Genomic DNA, 22,731 nt, shown 5'->3' on the forward strand with positions numbered 1-22,731 from the left:
TCTTAGCTTTGGTTCCTGCTCATAGTAGGGTGAATCCACACCAACAAGGCTATTTTTACAGCACACTCTGGAGTAGATTGCTGAACTATATCACACAGAGTTACATGGGAAAAATGTGATTAAACAGAGTGAAATTAAAACTATGACATCAGCTACGGAAGTGTCTTAGGGATACTGAACTTCTGACGAACCTTTGCATCTAGTAAAATCTGTGCCAAGATAACCCTAGAAGAAGGGTATGTTTCCAATTGAAGTTTCCAAAGGTAAAAACAAGCAAAAAAATATTCTCTGGAATTACTCCTACTGCTACCACAGACCCAGGTAGGCTCTCACAAACATTCCTTTCACTCCTCTCATTGGAAACTTCAAAAAGTTTTTTAAACTAATGTTACCAGTTCTGCATTAATTAATATTTTCCAATTTTCAATAGTAGTTTCCAAGAATATAAATATCTTACTAATTTCAAAAGAAGATAAAATTGTGGATTTTGTTTATTTTGCCAAGAACTTAGATGTAAGTTTTCCTTTAGAAACATCTCATACCTATAACCGCAGTTGAGAATGGAACTGAAATTCACTCTTTACAGATAATGTGCACTTTTGCTATTCAGATAATGGCATTGTCCAGATTTTTCTTAAATGTAATCGTTTTTTCCCTATCGATTTGCTGCTTTATTTTTTGTACTACATCCTGCCCTGTGTATTAGTGTTAATACAGTGAATCAAGTAACAACTGTTCATTGCAGCTGTGGAACAAAAAGAATATTAAAATATGAGAGATTTAATATTGAGGAGAAGAATGCAACAATACAACTGTAAAATGTCCACTACCATCAAATTTTCAGACAAGAAACATCCTGACACTGCCTTATTTGGCTTTATAAACTAGGGAAATAAAAGATCATCTATGAACAAAAAAACTAAAAAAGATTACCGAAGGATAATTTCAGTCTCCTATCACGGTTGATGAGATGGGAGTCACACAATATAAAAGGGTTAAAAACCAGGTGTAAAGCTCCACCTTAAAACTAATTCAGTCCCTTACTCCATTCTTACTTTTTGGAAAGCTGCTCACAACTGTGTGTCTGTCAGAATCCCAGTTTCCAAATCCAGTTTCTTCATAGTCAGTTTATTTTATTTTTTAATCTTTGGAGCACTCAGAGCAAGCAATGCTATCACTCTCACATTTTCATTGCTGAGGTGTTAGTAGACTTCTACTCCCCTTCACTACCAGTGGCTCCCCAGGTGCTTCCAAAGGTAAATCCCAGGAGCTGGACCACCTCTCTAGTTTAAAAATCATTTGTATAAAGCCTTTAATAAGGCAAAAAAAGCTAAGAATTGTAGTATGACTAGCCATTTTCTGATATTTACCTAGGCTGCAGATTAAATATAATGAAGATATAGATTAATAATTATTTCATATAATATTTAAGTACAAGGTGAAAGTTTGATAGTGATACATACACGTGCATCTCAAACTGACATTTGATAAAAAATGTCAGTCCTAATGAAAGCTATGGAAAAGACACACATTCCAGATTTTCTGATAAATACATTGCAAATTTCAACTAATTTTAAAACTTCTATCTTTCCTCTAAAACTCACACCAGAAATTTTCAGGAAACCGTCCACGACACCAGTCTCCATCAGTGGTAAGATTCATTATCCCTAAAGGTTCTTGGAGAGAAGGTTTTATGAAGACCTTAGTATCATACTAATAGCAATAATCCCTCAAAAACTTATTCAAAGTCATATGCAGCTGAAGAAATACAGATAAAAATGCTGAAGTTGATCTAAAGCACTTGAACTGGTCAAACCAGAGATCTAGGGCTTCAAGAACCAACTAGGATTTATTCTTTTTTTTTTTTTTTTTAGCAGAAAACAGTCAATAGCATTGTTACGTGGGAGGGGAAGACAAAGTGGGAAAACCAGGAAATTCTTAACTTTCAAAAGCCAACACATCATGCAACCTCATCCTAAGATGGAGCTGAACACCTGGTTGTTCTTTTGTCATCTGGAAAACTGAGGGAGCAACAAGGAAGTTCAGAGCAGCGCACTGATGAAGAGTAACACACCCTGACAAGGAAGGTGGCTCAGAAACCTATTTGGAAGGCTTTGCCATAGGAGCTCCTCCAAGGGATGATACATCCATACCTGACAGTCAGAAATATTAACTTTCAGTAATTTTTAACTCTGGAAGCTGACACCACAGTGTAAAATTCAAGGTAAATTTAATGAAATCATGCAATGAAGAAGTGGTGGAAGCATCAACAGTTGTCACTCAGTTGTAGATTCACCTCCCCAAATATTATAGTCTGCACCTTCTTATTTTCCCAGCTAGCTTGGGCTTCTCTTGCCTTACACTGGTCCTTTACCATCCAATGCATATATGTTTACCCTTTAGCCTGGCAACTATTGTTACATCCAAACTGCCCACCTTAGTTTTCCCAAACAAAACATCTATTGCCCTTCAAGAAAGTCTTAGCCACAATAAATCAGCCTTCTGCCCATGATACCTAAATCCTTCCACAATCCTGCACCCAGTTCTAGTAGGGACTCCCCATTACTCTTCACCGAGCAGCTTCTGTACTTTCTAGACAGAGTTTCTTGAAGGTCCCTTTGTCCCAACTGACATGACATTCTTCTCATTGCTACTCTCTTCCATGGGTAGATCCTTCAGGGGAAGTGTTTACCTCTCCACTCTTTCAAATCAGACTTTTTCTATTATCATACTCGGGAGTCACAGGGCTCCATCCTGATCATGGTGGTGCCACCAGAGCTGCACAGTGGCTCCGTTTGGCTAGCCAGTGCATGGGAAGAAAACGATTCTGACTGTCTTTAGATAAAGAAACATGCTAAATTCATTAATCTGTATCGCCTTTGCAGGTTTTATCCCTGCCTCATCAAGGAAGCACTGCTTTAGCTCATTCTCTCCAATAAACCAATAGAAAAATCGGTTTTCTCAAAAATATTTCTAAAAAGAGTCTCCAAACTGGAAGAACAGAATGATCCAAATGCTACAGTCGATCAATATATACGACTTGCTTAGACACCACAGAAGAGAAAGCACTGCCAGTAAGAAACTTCAGTATTGTTTAAAATACTTCATGAGCAAGGGCTATCCAAGTCTGTCCCATCTATAACTAATATCCCTATATTATTTCTGTAACTTGCCTCTAGTGAGGCAAAGTGCAAGCTTCCTCTTGGCATGAATATTCTAGATTGCAGAGAAGTGGTCAGAATTGGAATAAATACTGAGTAGCAATTACAGTATCAAGAAAAGGCTAAGCAAACCTACCAAGAGAACCAAATTGCAATTTCCTTTTCAGTTTCAGGAGAAGGCTGTTCATGTGGACATGTGAGTCCCTCTCTAAGGAAAAGACCAAGATGATAAAATCAGATTTTCACTATCAGTATGATCCCTAGATAACTGCACTGGAGTTTGAAAAGCATATCAGAAGTGGCCTAGTCATATCCAACAAGACCTCAACGCACAGAGTGACTCCACATGATTTTACCTTGTATGAGATCTAATGGCTGCAAATTCGGTGGGTCTAAAAGTGTATCTTGTGAAAGTGGTACGATGCTGGTTTTGACACCTTTTCAGCCAACAGGATAAAGTTACTGTATACAGACCAAACTAAGAATGGCCTTCTGTCCACACAAATCAACACTCAGAAATGTTATCCTGCCACACTTCCAACTGCAGAAAAGAACAGCACTTTTTATAAGACACCCTTACCCCTTTTCACTTTTACAGTAGGGCCATATCTCCTGCTCAACTAAAGGACACTGGGAGCACACAAACTGAATTGGCTAATAAAAAACCCTGTTTGGAGAGTACCCACAATCAGAGCTGCTTTGCCAAGTAATTTCTTGAGTGCCAATACTGACAATGAAAATAAGCCCAGACACATACACTTATATCAAGTGTCTGGGCATATAACCATGTCCTGATGGGCTATACTTGAATACTGAGGTATGTGACAGTACGAAACATTTAGGTACTTTTGTGAGAGTGTTTGTCTGTTCTTAACCAAAAGTTTCTTGAGAGATAATTCACAGTAGACTTCTGATGGAAAAAGCTTCTACTTCCTGGGGAAAAGCTGCATGAAGTTAGGATTACCTTTGACATTCCTAACCTATAAAACATATTTTTTGAAAAAGGAGACATAGGCAACACAGCGCTTCTGGTGTAAGGTGATCTTGCAGAAGCAGAATTACATGTCTTGCATATTACTGTTTTTTAGTTCACTAATAAAAACCTCAGTTGTTGAGGTTAAGGAATTCTGCACAGGTCAGTGACCTGTTGCCCCCCAATAGACTGAATTCAGAAATCTCTTTACTGAATCAAGGCACCTTTCAACAAAAGTGATGAGGCATCTAGTTTTTAAGTTTAAATATTATTAGGGACAAGTGCTTCACGTTTTTATCAGACAACTGTACTAGGCACAGATTGCAGGGTTTGATTAGCAGAGGACCACAGTGTGACCTGTGTAGGAAGAGGCTGTGAACCACCCGGTGACTGTCACAGACGGTTCCAAGTCAGGTCCAAAATCCTCGCGATAAACCATCGCCTGCCAGAACTTCTGTGAGCCAGGGGAGCGCACGGGGCCTCTGCCCAAACCTATTTTAGACAAAAGGCAGCAGCGGCTAGGAACTGGAGACACAGCTGCCAGAGATACTGCTGGAGCCACACTTGCGAAGATGTGCTGCTGGAGCGGCTCTCTCGAGAGCACATACCCCATGCCAGAGGCAGGACACCTCTGAAGGGTCCGTGGCCTGTGGGCAGCCCAAGCAATTGTGTCTGTGGGCAACCCATGCTGGGTAAGGGACACAAGGAAACTGAGTTGCAGGAAAAACCTAAAAAAACCCTTAATATCTATCTTTAAAATATTTCTGAGACATAAACTGGTGGATTTTTTACAGATTCAAAGTATAAAGAAATATTTTTTTTAAAGTGTCATAACCTTGCTTATCAATTCAAAACATACTGCTTTCTTCTTTCCAGTAAATAGCTTATTTAAAGCACTCAAAATGGTGAAATGCTTTAGAGATCTGGTCTCAAGGTGAGTACCCACTTACGCTGCCAGTTGGGCCTGCGTGCCACAGGTTAGCAGGACAACAACACGTAACACAGCAATACTGTCCTGGGCAAAGAGAATGGGGAACTGTTGGCTCTGGAAGTGCCAAAAAAGAAATCTCCTGCGGTTTCAGGTCCTCGATGAAAGTTTCATAAAGCAGCCAATACAGAAAGATATTAATGGATATTAAATCAAAAGTCTCATCATATATAAATTCACCGGCATGAGAGGTTTGTTTGGACCCAATTGTGCATTAATAAAACTTAAGGAGATAACATGTGTCACTATCTTTTATCTGAAAACATTAATACAGAAACCATTATACTGTTTTTGATCAGGAAAGGTCATGTATTGCAGGGAGGAATTCATTTGGTTTTCAGTGTTTGATTCCAAGATTAGTGGACACTACGTACCAGCAGCAACAAGTGCTTCTAGTTTATTTAGAAGTTTGTGTACTAGCTTTGAAAGAGATCTAGAACCACAGATTAAAAAAAAGAAGAAAAAAACAACAACAAAACACACACCAAAAAAAAAAAAAAAACAAAAAACAAACAACAACAGGAAAAAATGTTCTGCATTTATTACTTTTGGAAAAATGTAGGTTAACTGCTAAATAAGGGACCACGTACCTCAGGAAAGCAACGCTCAATACAGTCTTTAAAATTAAAGTTCATGTAAGAGAAACTATGAGTGTAAATTACTTAAGAGTAACTTAGTTTCTTAAAATAATTGTCAGAAAGACAACGTAAACCTAACTGACACTGAAGAAAATCACCTATCTAATTTTTAATCTAGTGTTTGCAAATTTTGAATATATGAGAAGAAACAGTAAAATGTTATATACTTACTTGGATCTGATTTAGAAAACGTATCTCTGTCCAAAAGATTTCTGTCAAAAAAGAGATAAAAATAATCACGTTTATAAAAAATGGTAAAAGACAGAAAGCTGATAGCAACGCATATATGTATTTAACAATTTTGATCAAGCGCTAGCTTAGTTTTCTCCCCTCTGAATATGTAACATTTACTCAAATTCAGTCAGTACTAACACTTGAGTCATCTTACATTCCATTTGATTATACCTTTTGGATTTGAGCAAACTGTGGCTCATCTACTTCAACACCATGAAGTAAAATGCAACACGTGACAAGAACATTAAATATATATAATGGATGTTAGGAACAGAAATACCTTTAAATCACAAACTGTCTATCAGAGATTAATTTGCTCATTGAACCCCAAAACTTTAGACTTTACTTAAAAGAATAGCTATGACATCTTAGTGTCACTAGGAAATAACTGTAAGAATCTATCATGGATGAGTAAAGAGAACTAAAGCATACACAGGACATAAACCAAAATGAGAAATCAGATTTCTAAATATCTACAAAATATCTAGGAATAAGCATGTAAGAACTTCATTTGTTAAGCAAAGCAGTCCCAACATTGTAGCCACAGTTCATCCAACTGAGAATCACACATAGGTGAGGAAATTCAAATTAACAGTAAGTCTAGAGAATCAGGACTGACCAGAAAACCATTCTCAGAACAGTTACCAACACTTCATCATTCAAAATTAAAACTTAAAAAAAAAAAATATTGAAAAGCTAGAAAAACGGTCTGAAAACAGGATGCCGTTGAGCAGGGGCAAGAAAGAGCTATTGAACTTAGGCAGGTAGATTAAGTTAGGTGTTAAACTTAACCAACAGCAAAATGCAGCACAGCTGCATATAGTTGGATATACAGCAGTAATGTCAAACATGCTTCTAGACATCATAATAGACTACAAACTGAATGCAAGTCAGGAATCCTGTGCCTTTGGGAAAAAGTCACACTGGAACACATAAACAAGAATGCCGTTTTAGAGTAATTGTCTGGTCTTCACAATACTGGTAAACACTCAATTCAAGCAATAACCTTTTGGGCACTCCAATTTCTTGCAATCTAAGGCAGACATGGAGCCACCAGAGTCCAGCAGAAGCAGAAGTAATCAGAAGTCTATAGAACACATCTATGAGGAAAACACTGCTGCAAATTGATCACCATGCAGACAGAGCAAGTAGGAACAGGTTTAACCCCAAGCTTAATCTCCTGCACTGCAGATGCAGAAGTTGAAATTCTTTTTCGTTGTTTTACCATCTTCCATTGTAAAAATTTGCCAGACACGATGTGAAATCTCTACCACTAAAGGTCTTTAAGAATTTGTTAGGTAGCTACAAGTTCTAATAAGTTCTCTGATCTTACCCTGGAGCAAGCAGGAGGATTAAATAAACAGTTTACATCCCTTACAGATCATTATTTTTAATAATTAGTACAGCCCTTTAAAAGTCACCATTTATTGCTCTCATTCAGATCTAAATCAAATTATTTTTGTTCTACTCAACAGTGCTTAAAAGCATATTAATAATGTTCAATACAGCTGTCCTAAGTGGTCCGCTCAGACTTCAATGAGGAAAAGTTCACACTTGGGAACTTTTCATGGCTTTACAAGAATGTTGGGTGCATCTGGTTTATTTTCTTTAGTCAGTGCAGGCAATAGGATTAAAATTAGTATTTGTGAATGAACCTGAAGCCTGCACAAGCTGCTTCTTCACAACTTCTCTAATCCATTCAGAAGTGGAATTTGCATATATGCATTCAATTATACTGAGACTGTATTCCATCTTTACCAAAGATGTGCAAATATAAATGGAAATATTAACAAACCCAAGCTGTATCAGCAACCCCAAGTCTGTATTTGACAATGACCACTACAAACTCCTTTAAAAGACAGTACAGTAAGTCCTGCAATATCAGAATCCCCAATTCAAAAACAAAATTGCTTCCTGTGCCTGTTTAATTATACATACCTAGATATGCTACTGATTAATGGTAACTAGAATTGGGTTTATTATCCCAAATAAATTGCTATAAAAACCTAGAATTAGGGTTATATGAAAGAAATAGTATATTAGGTTTCCAGGTAGTCCTCACAGGATTCCAAGCAATTTTAATTCCTCTGTATAAATACTATATGATGACCTTTTAATAGGTATGTTAGTGTTTGTGACTGCAGATTAAGATAACATCATTTTAATGACTCTTTTATTACGATAAGGTGCTTTGAGTTGGTTTTTTTTTTTTTTTTTTTATATTTCCTACTACTGTTTTGTTCCTTTACATTTTTTTCCCTTGTACTTTTCCCAAATACATAAGAACATAAGGACTGACCTTACCAGCTATCGTAAAGCTCAGTCTACCCCAATGCTCTTATTCCAGCAGTGGCAAAAAGTAGCTACCATTGGAACAGTGTAAGAACAAGGTAAGAATCTGTAATAATTCCTGAGAATGTTCCTGGTCTCCAACTATTTGCTGCTCAGGGACTCCTTGAATTAAGAACATTTCTACACAGACAGTATCCCTGAAAGGATTGTAAGGGTTGAGGTACCAGACTTTAACATTGTAATTGAGGCCAGTAAGAGTCATTAAATCACAGTTTTGAACTAAACCAGCTTGTAATATCCTCAGATTGACCCTTCACACATTTTACCATAAATACATAGTGCATTCGGCAAAGTTTACAGACATGCCTCATCTTCCAAATCATTAATAACCAACCAAAACAGTAACATAAGAACTTAACAAGCTGTTCAAGCAATACAGCCAGTTTTGGAAAGAACGGAAAGACTAGTTCCAACAGGAGAATATATTAGAGAAAGAAAAAATAAATTAAAAAAAAGGTCTGATCTGTCCATTAAATCACCTAACAGTTCAAGAGAATGCTCAATATCATTAGTGCATTTTCATGTTAGGGGGAAAACAACCAAAATGCTCCTTTAAATACATCAAAACCGTATGGCACATAAGCATAGGACAATCTACAACCAAAAGAATTGCTAAAACCAAAAGGAGAAAGAAGACTGGATATATTTCTGGAACTTTGTGTAGTCTTTATTCACTTAATAGTCAATGGTACTTTCTACACAGGCTGAGCAATGCAGGGTGTACCTATTCCCCTTTTTCCTGAAAAAAACATTCTCTTCAGTAGTGCACAATTTGTCTCAGGAAACAGCCCTAGGAAAACTCACAAAGCCAGAAATCAGAAATATCTGAAACTCCTGTTTCTTCCTTCCAATCAAAGTACTAAGACAAACAGACTTCTACTTTGACTGAACATAGGAAGAATAATTTTTCTATGCCCAGTAAGCCTTTTCAGATGAAGAATGCAAAAAAGAAAAGAGAATTAATTCCTATCAATTATGAGAAAGGAAAAAAAGGGACACATGCTTTTGCCTGGATAAACAGGCACATCAAATACCTATAGCAAAGAAGTCCAGGAACATCTGTGTAGACAGCATTATTCTACAATCACAGACCCCAAAGGAACTCCTTCTGCACCTGTCCATTTTGGAGTGGACCTTCCAAAATGGTCGCAATAACACAGCTGATTAAGGGGGATAAAAAAACAACGTAGGAGTCACAGCAATAACGCCCACTTAGTCTAAACTGCAAAGCACAAAACATTAGAAATACTTGGATAAAGATTTATTTTTCTGTATAATGAAAGCAATTTCCCCAAGGGGAAAAAAAGAAAAAAAGGTAATCAGTAAATAAGTTAAAACATATTTAGTTATGTCTAGCAGAATCACTTAGTTCACACAGCTTCATGAACTCGATAAAGATTTGTCAAAACAACAGTTTCTACCCAGTGCTTTACTTCAAAAATTGTTTTAGAATAGAATGTTTCAGTCGGGAAGGACTGACAACAACCATCTAGTCCAACCGCCTGATCAGCTCAGGGCTGACCAACAGTTAAAACATGTTGTTAAGGGCATTGTCCAAAGGCCTCTTAAACACCGACAGGCCTGGGGCATCGACCACCTCTCTAGGAAGCCTGTTCCAGGGTTTGGCCATCCCCTCCGTAAAGAAATGCTTCCTAATGTCTGGTTTTTGTACTATGTTTAATGTAAAAACATCTCGTACGTATCAATCAGAGACTTCAAGATTCACAGATGTAGTTAGTGGTGGCTAAACAAGTCATTGCAGTCTGTGTTGCTCTGTACAACCTCACGTACTCTATGTATTACGTGTGTGCTGGCAAAGACAAACCCATATTAAAAAGTAATATTTACTCACCTTGTTCACATATACTTTGCTTCAAATTTGACTTTATTTTAATGATCAACATCTCAGTTTCCTATTCTGTAATTTTTAGTTTTAAATTTAACCCTTTGTTAAGCCAAACTGTTAGGCAGAAGTAAATCCAATTCCACCTTCAGAAATAACAGAGTTCTGACACTGGAGAGCAGACCACAGAAACCATAGAACTGAATAGCTTTAAATCAATTTCTCTAGTTAATAAAAAAAAAAAAAAAACAAACCACAAACAAAACAAAAGCCAAACACCCATTCGCATGACTGGAAAAATATTTATACATTGCTTTCAACAGCTCTGAAATCCTTAATGACAAAAATGTGGTTTACTTCAGATAAATTTGTCCGAATCTCTCCAGGTGCTAAGGTTTTATGTTTCTCTTCATCTTTAGATTATATTCAAGCACATGCAAAGACTTCTTGGTTGTGAAACAAAGCACTCAGCAGTCTGCAAACACAAAACATACCTGCAAAATAATTTTTGAACTTTTGAAAACATACATTTTCAATATATTATATTCTTAAATAAGCACAGACTGCTTTTCTCACAGTACACCTGTATCACTCCATGGGAAGAAGAATTGTCCCTAGTTCATTAAACAAATGCATTTCTATTTCCCTCACTCAATGCTGGGCCCATGTGCCTTTTTCAAGGAAGATCCTGAACAAAACAAGCAATATCTCCTCATTTTTTACTGCGCAGAAAATAGTACCATTCTACTACTAGTTGTAACACAACTGTATTAAATCCCAGTAGCCACCGTCCCTCAGCCTTAATTGGTATCACTGTACCGCAATGGTCAGTCCCAGGTAAGACGATGTAGGATCTAAAGAGCCCACTTGAGTGAAGAGTCCACTTGACTTCTTGCAGAGTAATTTCACAAACAACTTTTCAGCTGTAGTGCTAGCTTAAGTAATCACCCTTCCCCAGCTAACTCTCCCCTTTTGTATTCTGTCAGAACACAATAAAAGCAAGCTATTAGCCTCCAGATCTCTAGATTCAAAATGCCCTGGACCTAAAAGCAGATTAGACGATTTCTCAAAATTTGTCTTGTCAAAAATAACTGGTTCTCTTAGGAAAGGCTCACAGCTGAGAAAACCGTGGCTTTCCTGACTAAGAGGCAATGAGGATGGACCTTTTCCTTTCTGTTCAGATTGTCTCCACTCTTTGGGGCACTAGAAGGGCTGGGACGAAAGCAAACGTATCTCTGATGTGCAAGCTTAAGAAAACATCCACAATACCTCTTCATAACCTTTAGAAAAGTAATTGATCACAATTGTCCACAAGAAGATGAAGAAATAATTTTCAGCCTCCCAGTAACTTTGTCAATTTAAACATATTGGTTCAGAAGTCATTCTCTTAAGGGGAAAAAAAAAGCGAGAAGCAATGAGAAGATCACCAGTTCTTCCATGTGGTTTATGACAACTCACAGAAAGTCTCCGCTGGCTAGAGGTATGCAAAATTTTAGGATGAAACCTCTACTAAAACTGCTGACTATTCCTGGCGGTTAAAAAGACCCCATAGGAATTGCCAAGTTCGTTTACTTAAACATGGCAATAGTTCTGCATCAGTTTGTGAAAACAGCCAGATACTCTTGCAGACGAAGCAGACCTGAACACAACCTTGGACTGTTCCAGTTTCAAAAAAAAAAAAATCCATTTAGGAATATCACAAATTGGTTGAACTCTGCTTCAGTACCAACCCAATTATTACTTGAAAGCAACAAAATGAGCCATCTACATTTATGTTTCTTGGGCAGGTAAACAGCCCCTGGCTCTGAGATGCTGGTGGCGTATCCTGGGGATGACACTAAGGATTGCCAGCGGCCAAAAGACCTGTTTGATCTAGTATCAACTCATCAGTTCTTTCCAGCTACCTTCACCCAGCCCATCCAAATCCATGGATATGCGGTCCTATTTTAGATCTGTTTTCTTCAGGAATGTATAGTTAACGTTTCATTCATGTGTAACAATATATAAAACATACAGATTCGTTTTGCAGTTTTTCTGAAACAATTATTTAAAAGGTATAAACCAAAGAAGCCATTTAGAAAACAAACATACGCCATCAGTGTAATACTCCTCATCTTTCCTCAGACATTGCAGGGGTGTTGGTGGGGAAAGCACTGCTTAGATGGCCAGGGAAAGAAATAAAAGAGAATGAGGAAAATAATACTACTACAGAAAGTCTTCGTAATAACACATTTAGCATTGTTACACACTTTCTAGTACACAGCCCTTTCCCTCCTGGCAGACTTTTCTTTATTTCCCCTTCTGAGGCCTAAGATTCTTGGCTTCAGCTGCGGGAGGCAGTCACAGTGAGCAGTCAGCGTCCCAAGTCCTGCCTGGGCAGAACCACGAAATCCACAGCGGTGGCAGGGGTGGAGCAGCTGTTTTCAGAAGGAGTATGATGCTGATGGCTTCTTCCTCCCCACTCTGAGGATCCCTACCTGGGCTACTTTTCCAACACGCTCTTTCACCTTGCTCTTGCTTCGTTGGTTTGCAACTCCACCTTATGTCCAAATTTACTGTACAAGGTGTGGTTTACAACTGTTTCAGACTTGCTCTTTCATCTGTTTGTTATTTCAAAACCCAGTTTTGCCCAGTTCCCAGCCAGCACTTTTTTAGTGACTACTGGTGAGCTCTTTACAGCACTGGGGTCTCCAGAGGCACCCCAAACCTTCTCTATTCAGCCCCTGTTCCTTCCCCCTGCACCCTGTGTCCCCACTTGCAGGTCTCTGCTGTCACACCACAGCAATGCCCCTCTGTGCTGCCCTACTCCATGAAGGTCACAAATTGGTTGTTCCACACAGAATAACTACTTGCTAGTAATATCTGTAGAAAGAAATATGGTTTCACACAATTACACCTAGACAAGCCAGAGAGAAAGTAACTACACAGTAGCTACCTGGTTACTAAAGAAAATTCGGGGTTTGCAACTAAGCAAACGCAAACAAAATTCTACATTGCCCAAGACAAGTTTAGACAAAACCTGACAAGTCCCAAGACTTGTGCTGTTAGTGTTGCTTGCAATCGCAAGGCCAAATTTACAGGCCCACAGATCTGCCTTGAATCCAGAAGTCACATTTCTGCATGCTTAAAGTTCAAACAATATAGACACATAGCTGAAAACCAAACTGTGTAGGCTACCAGGAATGCATCTCCATGCCTATTTTACTGGACACTGTCACTCATTTATTCTTTTTCTCCTGATACACTAGTTTCCCCTCAGCTGAAGCCAGCTAGTTCTCTAGGCACTTTCACTGCAAAGAAAAAACATCTAAGATAAACCTTCTGTTGTCAGTCCTATATAACCACTCTACAGACATTTGGTCCAGCCCAGACACACATACACAAAGAAAGCAGGAAAACAAAAAACAGATTTACAGTCAGGATGACTTTTATATTCTGTGTTTTGCCCTATACAGAGTTGCAAGCTCAAATAATTTGTTATGGATATCTCGTTTTTCATGGCATCTTTCTGTGATTGATGGGGATTTGTAACAAATGATTAATATTTAAAAAAAAAAAACCAACAGGAGGTAAGTACACTGTCTGCAGAGACGTGATCTTTCCAGAAATCAATGCTTAGGACAATCAAAGATACCATTAAACATACTGTTGGGTATCGCAGCCACTAGAAAGTGGCTGGTTAAAACCTTCAGACTGCCAAACAAAAGGAAAGGCAAAAATTCTGAAGTAGGACTTTTTGTCCCTCTGTGTGAAAAACTTGAAATTAAATTACCTTGATTACTGAGAATAGGAGTTGCTTAATTCCATTCTGCCCATTCATTAATATTACTGTACAAACTGTGAAGCGGCATAGAACTGATCCAAACCAGACAAGGGCAATCAATTGTATTTCTGTTGAATTAACCAGGATAAGGAGTTTATGCTGCCTTCACACACATTATGCCTGGTGTGGGAATACAGCCAGTATAGAGCCTTTCCAACATAAACCCCAAATGATGAGGACAGACGGACTGATCCAACACAAAGCCTAGAAGAGCAACACTATCATAACAAACCTCTGAATTAGCAAAGTGACCCTGTACTGTGTCAATGTTCTACAACAGTTTCACCATCTTTCAGATAACCATGGCATCTCTGATACACTACTAGAAGTCATAAAGCGATAAAACTACAGCTTCACTTTCCCATAGATATTAATAATTGCTCTCAGGAAGATAATTCTGATTGATAACTACTCATTCAGTAAGTAACTAAACATTAACATGAGGCTTAAGGAAACTTGTGGCTTTTCTTGTAAGATAAGGTTTCATAAAGGCTGTGGCTCAATCAGGAGATTACAGAAAAAAAAACAAGGTGGGTCCACATAGTAACCATGAGGAACAGAAACCACCATTGTACAGGTCACAACAAGAAGTGAAAAATTTGAAGGCCCACTGAACTGCATCGGTCAAAGCAAGAAGTGAAAAAATTTAAGAGCCCACTGATACGTGCTAACCACCATCTACTTGTGTTCTCAGAATTACAACCACTAGTTCAGTCAACAACATAGTAACTACACTGATAGTAAGGAAGATGGGAAGAGAACATGAAGCTTTTCCAATATTTAAGTTGATTGGAATCAGTGAAGAACAACACCAGAGAGGGAGATACATGATGACAGACACATGTCCTGAAACTTACGTCAAGCTCACAAGGGATGAGTTTCCACACACAGCTGGTAAGTGAAGATTCAAGTCTAGGCACAGGCCTATAATCAGTATGCAGAACAAATACCCTGTAGAGAAAGAGGAACCTCTGGGCTGGAAACCAGTAGTGGACTAAAAGATAGAGAACGGCCTATACTCTCTCTCCCACGCCAATTGGAGGGCCAAGGTCCTGATCCCTCACCACAAAATTATGCCAGGCTGCAACAAATAAAGATCACATAGAAGGTGACAGTGAAATCTGCATCAGACCATGGATGCCCTTCAGGGCATGTGATGAAGGCAGCTACAGGGCACAGAGGGAGATGGCTGCTAGAACAACTGATGCAGACAATAGCGGACTATTACCAACACTAGAGGATCCTCTGGGATGACACATTTAAGTTGTTCTGCTACATTAGATCTGGCTCTTGAGCCAAAGAGTACAGATTCCTGGAAAAAACAACAACAAACAAAACCAACAACAACAAACCATAACTCAGAGGTTTGGAGATCTACATCTTACAAGATTCAGAAAAGAATGCTGAACTTTTTGTTTGATAGGTACTGAGTAGTAATAACTAGACAGAATTAAATTCATTTATTATTTTTCTAGCATTTGTAAAACTACAGTCAATGCTGACATTCAATAAGCCATGGGAATACTAAGAAATGGTTTTAGACATAAAGAAACCCCAGAAAGAGTATTATCTGATATCCACAATGTTTCTGGATTTTTTTAATTTTCAGAGAAAATTTCTCATCCTATGAGATGCACTTCTCCTAAAAGTTACCCGATGTGCCCCTAAAGCTAAAACAGGCTGGCTTGCAGAATAAGTAGTAGTGCAACGCCATCTGCACAGTACTGGAACCTGGCTCATCTGGTAACATGGACATTATGGGCATGCAGGGCAAATTAACTCGGGAAGTGCTAACAGATAAACCGCACAGAATTAAAAGCTAAGTGAATAAAAGCTGTATCATTCATTAATAAGAGAAAAGAAAGAGAAGGGAAAAAAATGACAGAATATTGTTTAGAGTCACAAATTTACTTTGTGGCACAAACAGCTTGCACTGCTTCACTGACCACCAAGTTACACCACCTGGACAAACTGGAAGAAGCTCCCATATTCCCTATAATGAAAAAAGCAAAAGAAAAAAAAAATCCAACAAACAAACAAACAAAACACACACACACACAAAAACCAAACCACAACAATAACAAAAAAACTACAAAGAAATAATAGTTATCAGCTGATAATTGTTGATGTAGATTACTGACCAAATTAGTTTTACAACTCTTACAGGTATCAAGGAAAAATCTAATGTCATGACCCAAATTATTGTAAAGGCATTTCTCTCCAGGTATGAAGAAATACACAATTGCTAACTATTAAAGGATTTTCAGCATTCTCTGAACTTTGCAGTTTGCTTTTGCTGTATTTCACAATGTCATTTAACACTACTTTTTGAGAGCTTTAGCCAATGAACATGTTTACAGATGAATCACAAACGTGTTAATCATTAATCTCTGCACCAATGTCATTCATTTTACACTCAATTTTGAAGCATGATTTTGTGATTAAAAGCTGTCATTCCAGCACATGAAGAAAGGAATCACCATGGAAATTCCCATCCTTCTGCACTTAATGATATTGAGACATATCAGGATGAGACACCATTTTTTTAACAAGAAAAAAAAAATAAAGTTGTTTTAACAAAACAGTCATGACTTTTGAAAATATCTACAGTAAAATTAACATTGTAAATCATATACTAAAATTTGTTACACGTAAAGTAACTAAGGTCAGAAATGATGGACTATATCATATACCTACATTTCTTCATAGCTATCTGATGGATCCTCAAATCATTATAAAACTAAGGTTTGAACTAAATATTGCAAACGATACCTGGAACAAAAGAACCTCCCAGCATAGATGTTCTGACCAGTGTAATTGTGACAGGTCATTTGAAGAAGCTCGAAGTCAGTATACTAAAGGTCTCGGATTGCTTGTACACACAGCAGCGCGCTCTTCATGGGACCAGGGTTTGTTGTGGTTGTTGCCAGTGAACTTTGCAAAGAGAGGCAACGTGTGTGTGTTTTCAGATGTCAGCCTGGTGACTGTTTCAGTATTCCAAATTCAATTTTACTATACTTCTCATGGTCTCTGCCTTCTTTTGAAAGGCAACCTTAATAAAACATCAAATCATACTTTATTTACTAAAGGAGCAGAGGGAGTGGTCTGACAATTTAAGTTTAGAGCACTGTCATGCTGTCCTTGGAGAAGTAGAGTTAATAGCAGCAACACCCAGGCAGCTACTCACAAAATGGAGCAACGGACTGTAGCACAAACTTTGTCTCATTTCCCATCAGGAAACACGAACAGTTCAAATTATCCACTAGAAGCTGCCAACTCTGCTGGTAAAAGGAGCTACTGCTCTGCAACTATGAGGGAATACTTAAGGAAGCTGCAAAACGTGAGTGAAAATAGGAATATACAAGCCCACAAACAAAATAAAAAAAATCAGTCCTCTAATAGGAAATTGTCTGTGGTTCAAGACAGAAGGCAGAATTTTTGAAATACCGATAAACAAATAACAGGCAAAGAAATGACGTGGAGCAAAACTGCATACACTAGGTTTTGTGTTACGGGTTGGCATTTTTTTAATTTATCGGCAACAGCATTAGGACAAAATGTGACGAGGTAACGCGTCCGGTTTCGTAACAATTTTACAAGAAAGCCTTAACAAAAATTAACAAAAAAAAAGAAAAGAAAAACAAACATGAAATGATTCGTCCGCATGGGAGTTTCCTCCGTCCCAAGCCGCGGCACTTGGGACAGCTCCAGAAGTTAAATACCTACAGAAGAAATCGCTCTGGTCGCACAGGGACGCGTCCCCCGTGCCGGGAGAGGCAGGGGAAGAATGCGGGGCAGCAGCAGCAGCTGCCCGTGTCTCCCGCAGCCGCTGCGAGAGCCGCCGCTTCTCCCGCAGGCTCCGTCGGCAGCACCCCCGCTGCGGGCACGCCCGGTGCGCGGTCAGCGGGCTGCAGCGGACCGGCCGCCGAGCCCAGGCTGCTCCCCGGCTCTGCCCGCGCCTGGGGATCCACAACTTCGCCGCGCACGGGGCGCTCTGCGGGGCAGGAGGGAAAGCGCCTCGCACCGCGCCGCGCATGTGGTGGGCAGCCCCGCGCTCGGCGCTGCCCCTGCTCCTCCCCGCCCCGCTGACAAGCCCGGGGCGAGGGGCTCCCTGCGCCGGCACACCGCGGGAACAGCCCGCTCGCCCGTCCGCACCCTCGGACAGCCCCGACGCGAGCGGGCAGGGCGGCCCCAAGCCGCCGTCGTACCTGCAGGACACGGAGAGCTCCACCTTGGTGGCCGGGATGCTGGAACTGAGCACGTTAAAATCCCCCACGGACGCCATGTTCGGAAACCCACCACTCCTGCCCGGCTTCTGCTGCCCCGCCGGCTTCTCCAGCCCGAACATGGGGCAGCACAGGGAGGGACGGAGAGCGAGAGGCCGACAGAGAGGGAGGGGAAGAGGCGGCGCCAAGCGGCCACTCCACGGCGCGACGCCGCCGCCCGTGGCGCGGAGCCCCGGCCCGACACCGCCGGCTGGGGCGGGAGCGGGGCGGTGACGTCACCGCGAGCGGGAGCCGCGCGGGGCGCCCGACGGCCGGTTTGCGGGGCGGCCGCCCCACGGCGGAGCGGCTGCGGCCGATCGGGGGTGGGCACGACGCACCCGCCGCCGGCCTGTCCCGTTCGAGTACCGGACCCTCAGCGGGGAAAACGGCACCTGGGCGGCGCGACCCCAAAGGGTGCGGTGCAGGGAAGGGCCCCGGTGGAAACCAGCGCGGGGGCGCTCCCGGGTGTTTCAGTTCTCGCACCTCCCGTCTCTTCCCTCTCGGCCCCTGCACGGAAACTCCCGTCCCATCCCGCGGGCTGTCCGGGAAAACCCCTGCTTCCTCGCTGATGAGTCAGCGGTCCCCGAGCAACCAAGGAACTCCCGACCTCCGCAGGAGCCAGCCGCTGGGAAGGAAGGGGACGGGCTGCGCACTGGCGTGTCACGTCCCAAAATTCAACGCCCTGCGCGCAGGCCCGCGGAGAGGCAGACTTGTTTTCCCGGGACACCACGGAAAACGCAGCCCGGCAGCAAACGCCGGGGGTGCCCCGGGAGGCGGCGGGGCAGGGCTGGGGCGCGGCGGCTCCGCTGCCGGGCGGGCGGGCTCCGCGCCGCCAGGGGGCGCGGCAGAGGGACCGCTCCGCGAGTTGCGCTTCTGCAGAGCGATCGTGACAGCGGAACAGAAAAACCTGGGAAATTAGACATCGGTGATAATTGCACCTGTAGAGAGAACAGCAGTTGCTATTACAGGAGACATGACCGAGAAGATGTGGTTTTGCCTTGGTTATTATATGCATTTAAGTGACGCATACAAAAATGGGAATTTCACCCTCCAGTGTATTTGCACAGGCCTGTATCTTTTTTTTTTTTTTTTTAGAAGACCGTTAATTCAGTCGCTGTTCACAATAATTCACAATAATCTTAACAGTTCCATCATCTTATTTCTCGTGTATTTAATTGGTATCCAACACCATGGCATATAAGGTGCCCCCAATATTTGTCTCTCATCATAGCAGTTTGATGAGATATGGAAGTACCACCATCCCCATGTCACACGTGGGAAGACAAGGCACAGGCAAATTAAACACCATGTATTTTGTTGCACAATATGTAGGACAGGCCAAAGACCGCAGGTCATCACCGCAAATCCTGTACAGAAGTCCTCTCCTCCTCTGGTTCTGCACATAGAAACTAAGGAGTTTAATGTGTTTATATATACAAGACAAGTGTAACTCTAAAACCACAAACCTTGTCAGAATACAGTCATTTTAAAATTTAATTTCTAAATTCTTGTTGCTGTAATTCAGGTTCCATGCATGATCTCAGGTAATACATCAGAATAATGACGGACAGAGAACTTCATTGTGGACACCTGGTTAGCTCCTGATTAGCCAACGGATTAAGCAGTGGGAATACAGAAGAGAGTAATATGGTTTTCTTTAGGGGACATATACTGCCTGTGCACAGCACACATCTGATGCATAACTTCAGTGGGAGAAACTCAAAGGTATCACAGCTATTTTTATTCATAAACTTAAAAATTCACACCCTGCTTCGAATCTTCTGCCCCTGTTTTCAGGAAAGTATCACCTGAAGTCTCTTTTCTTTCTTTTCCTTCTCTTGTCCTGTTGTTGAATACAACGCAGTTTCTCATCAGGTATCATCAAAGTATTTCCTCTTAAACCAGCCTGTGTGCATTTTTCGTTACAGCTAAGAAACCATGCATCATCACAAGTATTCTAGGTGAGTCTGCAGCCAGCCAAACCAGTAAGCCTACAGCTGAAATTACTAAAACAACCCCACAGGTAAATTTAGTTCACTACTATTTTTTTCTGTGCAGCAGTGTGAAGGGATGGGTGAAAGATCACTGGTGTCTTGAGAGGCTAATGCCGAGTACAAATAGGGTACTAGATGATTAAAAACTAAAGAACAGATTTTAAGAAAAAATTAAAACTCTTTATCAGCATTTTAATACTGTTCCTCCCTCTTTTATAATCTTCTGTAAAAATCTGAACATAATCAGTGGATCCCACTGGGCATGGCACGAATAACCTAGAAGGCATTAATAGTTATTGTAATAACTATAATATGATAAATATAATATTATAAAACTATTATAATAACTATAGGCATGGGTAACTTAAAAGTATATAATGTAAGTGTCATATGATCTTATACTCTTCCCTACTGATCCACTTTAGATCACTGCGTCGGATTGGGTGGGGGTTTGGCTTGATCGTTTTTATGTTATTTGATCTTCATGTTTTATTCTGCTTAGAAAAATGGAAATAGTTGGTTATTGGTGATTCCATAAGTAGAACATCCTATAAAGTAATGAAGGCTTTAAGGAAATTCAAGTCTTCAGTGTTGCTGGGGAGATATCCATCTTCTCTCATGATGTTTGTAAAATGCACGGCTATTTTGTCTTCTTATGTTTTGTCTTAGAGCAAGTATGTAATTCTCAAGCACTGAGAGTGATTTATATGGGAGAGAAACGAAAAACTAAAACGAGGAATAGTTGAAATATATGCACCGATGGGGCTAATATATATTACTGTAATTGCAGAAAGGCACATTGTATTTGCTCGTTCTCAAACAGCACTGTGGTGTAGGGACTGCAACAACGCCCAAGTATTAGGAAAATATCTGGAATTTACATACAGAATACCAATCAGATTACGGAATGAAAGAAACACTAGAGCTGTGTATTGTATATGTTATGCTGACATTTGAATGAGAGGATTGGTGCTGTGAAAATTTTGCAATGAAAAGCAGGACGTATTTTCCTCGCTTTCTTTTGTGATTGCTACTTTATTGTTGTCAGCTGTTGCTAATTATCAGATATCTACATAACTTGTTTCAGTATCTGCAACCTAATTTGAGGAATGAGGGATATGCTTTCAGTAATTACTGCACAAACTATGAACAAACTACAGATTCCAGAATAGCTGTAATGCGTAGCACTGAATGATTGCTTTAAAGCATCACTGCTTCCAGGTTTCAGCAGTATAATTGAACCCGAATGCCACAGGATGCAATCATTAATTACTCCCCTCCACCCCCTCAGCTTTCTGCATTGTAGATCATTAATTAGACATCTCAAGAAAAGAAGTTTTATGATTCAATCTTTGCACTTCTAAAAACCCACACACAAACCCAACACAAACTATTCTGTAGAAAGTTAAGGAACTGGAAATGGTATCTATCTATACTTATGTAGGTGTGAAACAATATGTGGATGAGTATGAGAGTGAGTTTAGAAGTGAGCTTCAGCGTTATTGGAACAAAACAACTGCGACTATAACACAATACCATTTTCATGACAACCAAAATACTGCTTACTAGTCTGAATTTGTGATGAACATATCATATTCCCTGGTTCTTCCTCAAGTATTTGTTCAGTAATTATCTTAATTAATGTCTGACAAACACCATCATTTTAGCCTGACTGCTGTCAAACTGTTTCTTCCAAGAGCCTGAAGAATGGGGTGAACTGGGCCATAACTTGGTCCTTTCTGATAGGTGAACGTAGCACCAAAACACTGCCAATATCCTAATACATATGGCAGTTTGAGAACTGGTATAGCTTTCCTGCCTTTGATCACTACACTTAGCTTCCTCTTGCTTTGCTACTGATGATTGTTTTAATCCATTGACCTAAGACGAGGCATTTAGCATTTACTGGACCAGGTGGAACCCTCGGCACCACCATTATTACTGAAACCATCAACAAGGCTGCATCCAGACGGCAGGCTTTAAAAAACATCCATGATACAACATGCTGATGAATATGTTTAGTCCCTTTATTCTTCTAGTATGAATTATCTCCTAGAACTCCATGATTTTGTAATCCACTTTCAAAATGCACGAATACTGATGAAGCTCTGTTTTTGTGATAGTAAAGTCTAAAGGAGGTGTCTGACTCAGAGGTTAGACATAAAGAAGAAATCTCCGCTCCTTCACAGTTTTCACTTTAAGTGCTAGTTTTTCAAGGGCTTATGTCTGCAGTCTCACAGGTGTCAAGAATACATTCTTCAATAAAAAAGTATCTAGGCTTATGTTTCAAAGCCTTTGAAGCCTATCCCTGCTGTCTGCAGGAGAAAAGAGCACCTTGTCACCATGGCACAAGCATGGGGAAGTTAGTGAGTCATCAGTGCAGACAGCTGATGATTTCACCGTTTCTCTACCGTGACAAAGTTAGTAATGTGTTTGTTTGTACACCTCTCTACCGACTCC

The 22,731-nt window shown here is 40.3% G+C and overlaps 1 protein-coding gene across 2 annotated transcripts in view; it reads right to left on the reverse strand.

Moving 5' to 3' along the window:
• Positions 1-18,507, reverse strand: part of CPNE8 (copine 8) — a 105,675-nt gene extending 87,168 nt beyond the window's left edge. The window contains exons 1-2 of one of the 2 annotated variants that reach the window (XM_065858419.2): positions 18,221-18,499; positions 5,932-5,972 (exon numbers count right to left, since the gene is read on the reverse strand). In XM_065858419.2, the coding sequence (XP_065714491.1) occupies positions 5,932-5,972; positions 18,221-18,360 (181 nt within the window). In that variant the 5' untranslated portion in view covers positions 18,361-18,499. Of the gene's footprint in view, positions 1-5,931; positions 5,973-18,220 lie in introns of both variants that reach the window. The other variant, XM_071803418.1, reaches the window with a different exon arrangement.
• Positions 18,508-22,731: the final 4,224 nt, after the last annotated feature.

The sequence above is a fragment of the Patagioenas fasciata genome, chromosome 1, assembly GCF_037038585.1.
Source record: "Patagioenas fasciata isolate bPatFas1 chromosome 1, bPatFas1.hap1, whole genome shotgun sequence".
NCBI lineage: Eukaryota > Metazoa > Chordata > Aves > Columbiformes > Columbidae > Patagioenas > Patagioenas fasciata.